The sequence below is a fragment of the Orycteropus afer genome, unplaced genomic scaffold, assembly GCF_000298275.1.
Source record: "Orycteropus afer afer isolate SDZICR_OR568_19922 unplaced genomic scaffold, OryAfe1.0 scaffold00076, whole genome shotgun sequence".
In the NCBI taxonomy this organism is placed as follows: Eukaryota; Metazoa; Chordata; class Mammalia; order Tubulidentata; family Orycteropodidae; genus Orycteropus; species Orycteropus afer.
In genome coordinates this window covers 3,174,965-3,184,136 of record NW_006921663.1, presented here as the reverse complement: position 1 = coordinate 3,184,136, position 9,172 = coordinate 3,174,965, and the positions used below count along the sequence as shown (strand labels likewise).

Below are 9,172 nucleotides of genomic sequence, written 5' to 3'. Positions count from 1 at the left end.
GCCGTCGAGTCGGCCCCGACTCATAGCGACCCCTCCTTGGGTTTCCGAGGCAGTATCACTACAGAAGTAGGATTGCCCAGCCTTCCTTCCGAGGAAGTTTACACATATGTGTGTGTGTGTGTGTGTGTACATTAGTATGTTACAGTGGAAATTATATTCACTGTGATACCAGTGGTGTGTTAACTGTTTTGTAATTTTTTTTTTTTACTTTGACCTCTGTTAAAGAGGTGATAATCTAGAAAATGCTGTATTGTATCATGCCACTATACTCTAAAGAGTATTAAAAAATAATATAAAGGTAATCTTCAGACTTGATTAAGTGAAGATTAAATGATCCAAACATTTTTTTTTCCTTAGTTTGTCATAGCAATTGTTAAAAGTCCATAAACTGATTTTTCCAAGAAAGATTATTCTAATATCTCTGAGTGTTCAATCTGTGTGGTGGTCTAGTGTGTATGTTAACTTAATTCTACCGTAATAGAAATATCACAAATGAGTGGCTTTTAAGAATAGATGTTTATTTTCTCTCAGTTCTGGAGACTAAAAGTCCAGATTAAGGTCTTGGCTGTGTTGATTTCTTCTATGAGCCATTCTCCTAGTTTTGGTGTCTGTCTGTTGTAGTTTGGTATTTTTATAACTGAGACTGTCTCTTGTGATGTGGTCTTTTTGTAAGTCAGAAGTGATTAGTTAAGGATTCACCCTACACTAGTATGACTTAAACTGATTGATAAAATTGCATTTGATTGTATTATATTACTTTAGCTGTTAAGTTACTACATTATAGTGCAGAGGATACTGAGTGGTTCAGAATTGGAAAAGGTATGTGGCAGGATTGTATCCTGAGAAGCTAGACTATATGAAGAAGAATAATGGCATAAAGATAAAAAGATTGGAGGAAGATTCATTACCAACTTTGCTTGCCAAAAATGAAGACATTTTTCAGTACAGATTACACCTGAATGTGAAGGGAAAGAAAAGAAAAATGAAAACGAAAAACTGAAATCTTCACAACAAGACCAATGAACAAAATCATGGTGAATGAAGAAGAAACCCGTTATCAGTGATTTCTTGGATCAATAGTCAAAATCCATGGAAGCAGCATGGAAACCTAGCAATGTGTATTACTCTGGCAAATCGACAGCAAAAAGTTTTAAAAAGCAAGGATGTCACTTTAATAACTAAGGTGGCTCATTTCCATTAAGGAAGATCAAGTGCTAGAAAAATAGATCTGTTGGGTAGAGGGTCATTGAAAATGAGAGAAGCTCTCAATTAGATAGATTGATACAGCAGTCCCGTGATAGAGTCAAGCATACTAAAGATCATGAAGATGCTGCAGGACCAGACCACATTTCATTCTTCTATACATAAGGTCTCCATGAGTGGGAACCAACTCTAGCAACTAACAACAACACAATTACATTATATTACATACACTATATAGGAGTCCTTGGGCAATGCAAACAAGTTAAACACTTGACTACTAGCTGAAATGTTGGTGGTTTGAACCCATCGAGAGATGCTTGATCTTTTGGAAAGAACCACGTCTTTCTTCTTTGGAACAGCTGGTAGGTTTGAACTCCTGACCTTTTAGTTAGCAGCCAAGTGCTTAAGGGAAGGTAATTTGCTTTTCTGAAGGACAAGTGATTTAATCACATGTAACTGACTACTTCATTACAGAAACTAGAGTTTGGCCAAACAACCAGACCCGTAGCTTGCCCAAGTTGATACATAAAATTAATTGTTACATCCAATTAGACTTTACTTCTTGGGTAGTCTCCCTGTGAAATTCATAGTTTCACTAAGAAGTTGTTTTGTTTGCATATTCTGAATCCGTCAATTTAAACAGAAATATATTGGCTCCATTTAAAATATCACTGGGATGTTGTCATTGGTTAGAAACAAAAAGCACTTAAAGGAAGTTAAACTTACTTTTTCATCATAATAAATGGGCATTTATCTGGTTGATGTGTATATAATTTCATCTGTGTTGACTACCACAGGCATTTTTTATGGTTGTCAGACAGTGAAGTAACTTTCTATTTCAATATTATAGCATCTCTTTGCCTAGGTTCTTCCAGTAGATCAAATTTACACTGTGACAGCATTTAAATACATGAATGAAAGCCTGTTTTGCTTCCTCTCTATGATGCTGAATTTATGGTCAAAATAGGCCCAAGTAAGGCAGGCATAAATTCAAGTTGAACCCAGTTGATGAAGGTGCCAAGGACTCTGAGCAGGCAGCACCTTGGCTACCTTAGTCCGGGTACCAAGGAAATGAGGCCACTCCCAATCTGAGGCAGTGGCAGGATAGCAAAGTATGGCCAAGGTTGGCGTCACCTCAGCGTCACTGAGAGTCCAGAGTCAAATGGCCAGTGGCCAGTAACACAGCAAGCAGGAAAGTAGGCCAGTAGCTCTGTGCCATTTTTATGATCTTTCATAAAATTTTTATACCATAAAATTCATTCTGCCAAACAGTTTTCTAAAGTAGTAGAACCAATTTTTACTTCTACCGGCAATATGTGAGAGTTTCAGTTGCTCCATAACATCATTGGTATTTCTTTAATAGAATTACATTGTGTTTTTGATATAATTGAACACTTTTTTTTAAATGTGTTTATTGGCCATTAAGATAGCCTCTTAGAATGTATTTGTTCAGAACTCTTGGCTGTTTTATTATTGGACTTCCTTCCTTTTGCTGTTGCTTTGTAGGAGTTCTGTATATATTCTGGGTATAAGACCTTGGTGAAATACATTTATTGCAAATGTCTTTTCCCTGGCTTACCTCTATGTTGAACATTTAAAAGTTTATTTTTTTGAGGAACCTTGCCTACCCTAAAGTAAAGAAGATACTTTCTAGAAATTTTAATGTTTTACTTTTCACATTAAAATCTGCAGTGCTTTTGGAGTTTATTTTTCTGTTGTGAAGAAGGGTCATTGTGGCTCTGCTCATTTATTTTTTTCTATCTTTTTTCTCTTTGTGCTTCAGTTTGGGTAGTTTTTATTGCTGTTCACTGATCTTTTCTTTTGCAGGGCCATAATCACCTTTTAGTCTTACCTGGTCAAGTTTTCATTTTTAGATACTGTCTTTTTTCATCTCTAGAATTTCCTCTTTTTCATTTATTATCTTGTCATATGGTTATACGTTCCTTTAAATTCTTGAGCATATTTATAATAGTTGTTTAGACATCTTCATCTCATAATTCTATTATTTCTCCTGCTTTTGTGCCATATTTTTCTTCTGCTTAGTCTGTAGTAATTTTTTATTGGATGCTGGGCATTATAAATTTTACATTGTTTTATTAAATTTAACTGTCTTTAAGAGTGTTAGACCTTGTTATGACAGGCAATGAAGGCATTTGTATATCAACCAGACTTTGTTAAGGTGGGTCCAGCATAGCCTTTAAATGGCTAGCTTATGTTTAGTAGTAAGGTGTAATGTTTCTGCAGTTTTTATCGAAATCTGACTAGTTGGAATTCCAAGCCACATGTGAGCCCTGAGAATGTTTCAGTGTAGTGCTTCGTGATCATTCTTTGTCAGGTCTCATAAAGTTTCAACCTACATATACTTAACATTCAACAAATTTAGCAATAGATGCATGAGGATTCAATGAAGATTTCTTAATCACTTTCTCTGCATAACTCTATCATTTTCAGTACTCTGCCTTGTAGAGTACCTTAGCCTCCTTGAACTTCAGACTGTGTCTCTTCAACTGTAGTCTGCTGTGCTGTACTTGGGATCGCTTGCCTTATTCTGTGTTCCAGAAAGTGCGTCCAAGTGTAAAGCAGTGGCATCTCTAGAGATCATTTTGTTTTTCCCCCTCTCTCATGTTACAATTCTGCACAGCCTGTTGTCTTATGTCTTAGAAACAGTTACTTCATCTATTTTTCTAGTTAATGGTGGAAGAGCAAGTTCATTATCGCTGCATCATAACCAAAAGTAGAAGAGTCCTAACAATGTTTTTATAGAAATAGATTTTCAGAAAACAAATGAAAGTATTAATAACAATGAAAATTAAACTCTGTATATAGTTCCAGAAAAAAATTACAATTCAGTAGTAATTCTTTCTTTTAGTTCAGTCTTTACATCATGACTTCCTTTAATACTTTTTACTAGTATTATAATTATTCTAAGAAAATTGTATTATTTTTCTGCTTTCTGCTAATAGGAACACTTAATTCGGTTGTTCAGTTTAATTATGCTTCTTTAGTACATGTGAGTAATGAAACCTCTCATGTTCCTGCTTCTGTCCTTTCTTCTACCTTGTTCCTGAAATCACTCTGCAGAGTTGATTGTGGGGAGTAGAGACAATATTTGCACACCAGTTTGGAAGTGATTAGAGAAAGTGGGACTAATAGAACCTACTTGAGGATGAGGGAAGGAAAAACACAAAAGATGTGATTGAGTTTTTTGATCTGATCATCTCAGTAGCTTGAGGGGAGGGTATCTATTGAGATGGCAAAGACTTGATGAGGAATAGGTTTTTGGGGAAAATCAGTTTGTTTTGGTTATATTAGGTTTGAGATGTGAAATAAATTGAGATGGTGAGTACATGATTGGCTATAAAACAACTCTATATAGGCTGTAGTGTTAAGCTTAAGGAATTGGTTTCTTGATACTAAATATAATACTTAATATTTATTAGGGTTTGCTTTCTTAATAAATTTTTCTGTTCTGATTTTATCATCACTTGCGTTAATTATCCCTTGCAGGTTTCAAATATATTGCTTTAAAAATTGCAAGAAAATTTTTAAAAAACAGTTATGTTTTCAGGGTTCATCCAAGTTTTAGCATGTACAAGGACTTTGTTTTTCTTTATGGCTGACTCATATACCACTATGTAAGTACCACATTTTGTTTATCCATTTATCTCTTGATGGACATTTAGATTGTTTCCACTTTTTGGCTGCTGTAAACATTATTATACTTACATCTGTATCACTGCCTTTAAGTCCCTTGAGTGGTGGGATTAGCTAGGCCATATGGTAGAGGAGTCAACCACAGGGACCCAGGTGAGGAGAGGGAACCCAGGCCATGACCCACAAGCAGCAAGGCAGGAAGGCAGGGAGAGGGCAGAAAAGGAAAAAGGGGACAGGAACAGATCGAGGAGTCAGCTGCAGGGATCCAGGTAAGGGTGGTTGGGGGGGTTTCCAACAGCTAAGGGAGACAAACTTGTCTGTCGGTTTGTCCTACTGTGCTGACGTGTTGCTGTGAGTCTTGAGGCTGTGCCACTGGTGTTTCAAACCCAGTGGGCTGCACTTGGTGCACAGGTATCAGTTCAACTTGCAGACTGAGACAGACTAGGAAGAAGGAGGAGGCCATCTACTTCTCAAAGAATTGGCCAGGGAGAACCTTATGAATAGCAGAGAAACACTGTCTGATAACATTACTGTGCAACTTTATGAATAGTCCGGAAACATTGTCCAATACAGAGGAGGAAGATGAGTCACTTAGCTTAGAAAGCTCTCAAAGTAGAACTGGGCAAGAGATGCATTATCAGAGTAAGATCAGCCTAATTCATATGGATAAGGAAAAGCTTTCGAGACCTCCATTTAATGATGTGGCACCACTCAAATTGAGGAGAAACAGTGGCAAACATCCATTAATAATCAGAACATGGAATGTACGAAGTATGAATCTAGGAAAACTAGAAGTTGTCAAAAATGAAATGGAATGCATAAAGATTGATTTCCTAGACATTAGTGAGCTGAAATGGTTTTGGCCATTTTGAATCAGATAGCCATATGATCTGCTATGATGGGAATGACAGTTTAAAGTGGAATGGCGTGGCATTCATCATCACAAAGGAGGTTTCAAGATCTGTCCTGAAGTACAATGCTGTCAGTGATAGGATAATATCCATATGCCTTCAAGGAAAACCTGTTAATACGACTATTATTCAAATTTATGCCCCAACCACCAAAGCCAAAGATGAGGAAATTGAAGATTTTTGTCAACTTCTGCAGTCTGAAATTGACTGAACATGCAATCAGGATGTGTTAATTATCACTGGTGACTGGAATACAAAAGTTGGAAACAAGAATCACTGGTAGTTAGAAAAGTTGGCTTTAGCGACAGAAATAATGCTGGAACTCACATGGTAGAATTAGGCAAGACCAACAGCTTACTCATTGCAAACACCTTTTTCAGCAACACAAATGGTGGCTATACACGTGGACTTCACCAGATGGAGCACACAGGAATCAGATTGACTACATCTGTGGCAAGAGGTGATGGAGAAGCTCAATATCTTCAGCCAAAACGAGGCCAGGAGCTGATTGTGGAACAGACCATCAACTGCTCATATACAAGTTCAACTTGAAGTTGAAGACAATTAAAATAAGTCCATGAGAGCCAAAATATGATGTAGAATATATCCCTCCTGAATTTAGAGACCATCTAAAGAACAGATTTGATGCATTGAACACCAGCGACCGAAAACCAGAAGAATTGTGGGATGACATCAAGAGCATCATCCATGAAGAAAGCAAGAGGTCACTAAATAGACAACAAAAGAAGAGAAAACCAAATTGGATGACAGAAGAGACTCTGAAACTTGCCCTTGAGTGGAGAGTAGCTAAAGCAAATGAAAGAAATGACAAAATAAAAGAATTGAACTGAAGATTTCAAAGAGCAGCTAGAGAAGACAAAGCCAATTGATATAATGAAATGTGCGAAGACCTGGAGTTAGAAAACCAAAAGGGAAGAACACACTCGGCATTTCTCAAGCTGAAAGAATTGAGGAAAAAATTTAAGCCTTGAGTTGCAATATTGAAAGATTCTAAGGGCAAAACATTGAATGATGCAGGGAACATCAAAAGAAGATGGAAAGAATACACAGAGTCATTGTACCAAAAAGAACTGGTCAGTCTTCATCTAATTCAGGAGGTGGCATATGATCTAGAACCAATGGTACTGAAGAAGGAAGTTGAAGCTGCAGTGAAGGAATTGGTGAAGAACAAGCCTCTGGGAACTGACGGAATACCCATGGAGATATTTCAACAAATGGATGCCGTGCTGGAGGCACTCACTCGGTTATGCCAAGAGATGTGGAAGACGGCTACCTGGCCAACTGACTGGAAGAGATCCATATTTGTACCCATTTCAAAGAAAGGTGATCCCACAGAATGTGGATATTATCGAACAATATCATTAATATCACACACAAGTAAGATCTTACTGAAAAAATAATTTTAAAACGATTGTAGCAATATATTGACAGAGAACTTCCAGAGGTGCAAGCTGGATTCAGAAGAGGATATGGAACAAGGGATGTCATAGCTGCTGTCAGATGCATCTTGGCTCAAGGCAAAGAATCCCAGAAAGATGTTTACTTGTGCTTTATTGACTATGCAAAGGCATTTGATTGTGTGGATCATGACAAATTATGGATAACATTGAGAAGAATGGGAATTTCCAAACACTTGATTGTACTCATGAGGAATCTGTACCTTGACCATTGTACTCATGAAGAATCTGTACCATGACCAGGAGACTGTTGTTCGAACAGAACAAGGGGACACTGCATGGTTTAAAATCAAGAAGGGAGTGCGTCAGGGTTGTATCCTTTCCCCATACTTATTCAGTCTATATGCTGAGCAAATAATCCGAGAAGCTGGACTATATGAAGAAAAACGTGGTATCAGGATTGGAGGAAGAATCATTAACAACTTGAGATACACTGATGATACAATTTGCTTGCTGAAAGTGAGGATGACTTGAGGCACTTACTGATGAAGATTGAGGAACAGTCTGCAGTATGGATTACATCTGAATATAAAGAAGACAAAAATCCTCACAACTGGACCAATAAGCAGCATCATGATAAATGGAGAAAAGATTGAGGTTGTCAAAGAATTCATGTTGTTTGATTCTACAGTCGCCACCAATGGAAGCAGCAGTCAGGACATTAGATGATGTGTAGCACTGGGCAGGTTGGCTGCGAAGGAACTCTTTCAAATTTTGAGGAGAAAAGATGTCTCCTTGAGGACTAAGGTGCATCTGACATAAGCCATATTTCCTGTTGCTTCGTAGGCATGTGAGAGCTGGACAATGAATAAGGAAGACTGAAGAAGAGTTGATGCTTTTGAGTTGTGGTTCTGGCAAAGAATGCTGAAAGTACTATGGATTGCTAAAAGAACTAACAGATCTATCCTAGAGGAAGTGCAGCCGAGATGCTCCTTGGAAGCGAGAATGGCCAGACTTTGTCTCACTTACTTTGGTCATGTTGTCAGAGGGAACTATTCCCTGGAGAAGGATGTCATGCTTGGTAAGGTGGTGGGTTGACAAAAGAGGGGAAGGCCTTCGATGAGATTGGTTGACACGGTGGCTGTGACAATGGGCTCAAGTATAGCAAGGATCATGGAGCTGGTGCAGGATCAGGCGGTGGTTCATTCTGCTGGGCATGGGGTCGCTGTGAGTCGGAAATGCCTCAACGGCACCTAACAACAACATAGTAGTTCTGTTTTTAATTTTTTGAGGAATTGCCATACTGTTTTCCACAACAGCTGTATCATTTTGCATTCCCACAAATAGTGCATCAGAATTCCAATTTCCCCAAAAAAGTCTTTCTCTTAGCTATCCTAGTTGGGTTGAAGTAGTATCTCATTGTGGTTTTGATTTACATCTCTGATGGCTAAAGACAATGTACATCTATCTTCACATGTTAAATGTTGTTGTAGTAGTTGTTAGGTGATGTTGAGTAGGCTCTGACTCATTGTGACCCAATGTACAACAGAACAAAACACTGTTTAGTCCTGTGTCATTTTCACAATATTTGCTATGCTTGAGCCCATTGTTGCAAAGAGTGTGTCAATCCATCTTGTTGAGGGTCGCTGACCATCCACTTTACTAATCATGATATCCTTCTCTAGGGACTGATCCATTCTGATAGTATGACCAAAGTACATGAGACAAAATCTAGCCAATCTTGCTTCTGTGGAGAACTCTGGCTGTACTTCTTCTAAGACAGACTTGCTTGTTTTTTGGCAGTCCATGGTAGATTCAATATTTTTCACCAACACCACAATTGAAATACATAAGTTCTTCATTGGTCTTCCTTATTCATTGCCCAACTGTCACATGCATACGAAGCCATTGAAAATACAGTGGCTTGGATCAGGCGCACCTTAGTCTTCAAGGTGACATCTTTGCTCTTTAACACTTTAAGGAAGT

General features: G+C 38.0%; 1 protein-coding gene across 1 annotated transcript in view; it reads left to right on the top strand.

Annotated features, from left to right (window-relative positions):
• Window positions 1-9,172, top strand: part of NAA15 (N-alpha-acetyltransferase 15, NatA auxiliary subunit) — a 69,927-nt gene that overhangs the window by 2,345 nt on the left and 58,410 nt on the right. Inside the window, exon 2 of the mRNA XM_042780989.1 lies at window positions 763-819. Coding sequence (XP_042636923.1) covers window positions 763-819 — 57 coding nt within the window. The remainder of the gene's footprint in view (window positions 1-762; window positions 820-9,172) is intronic.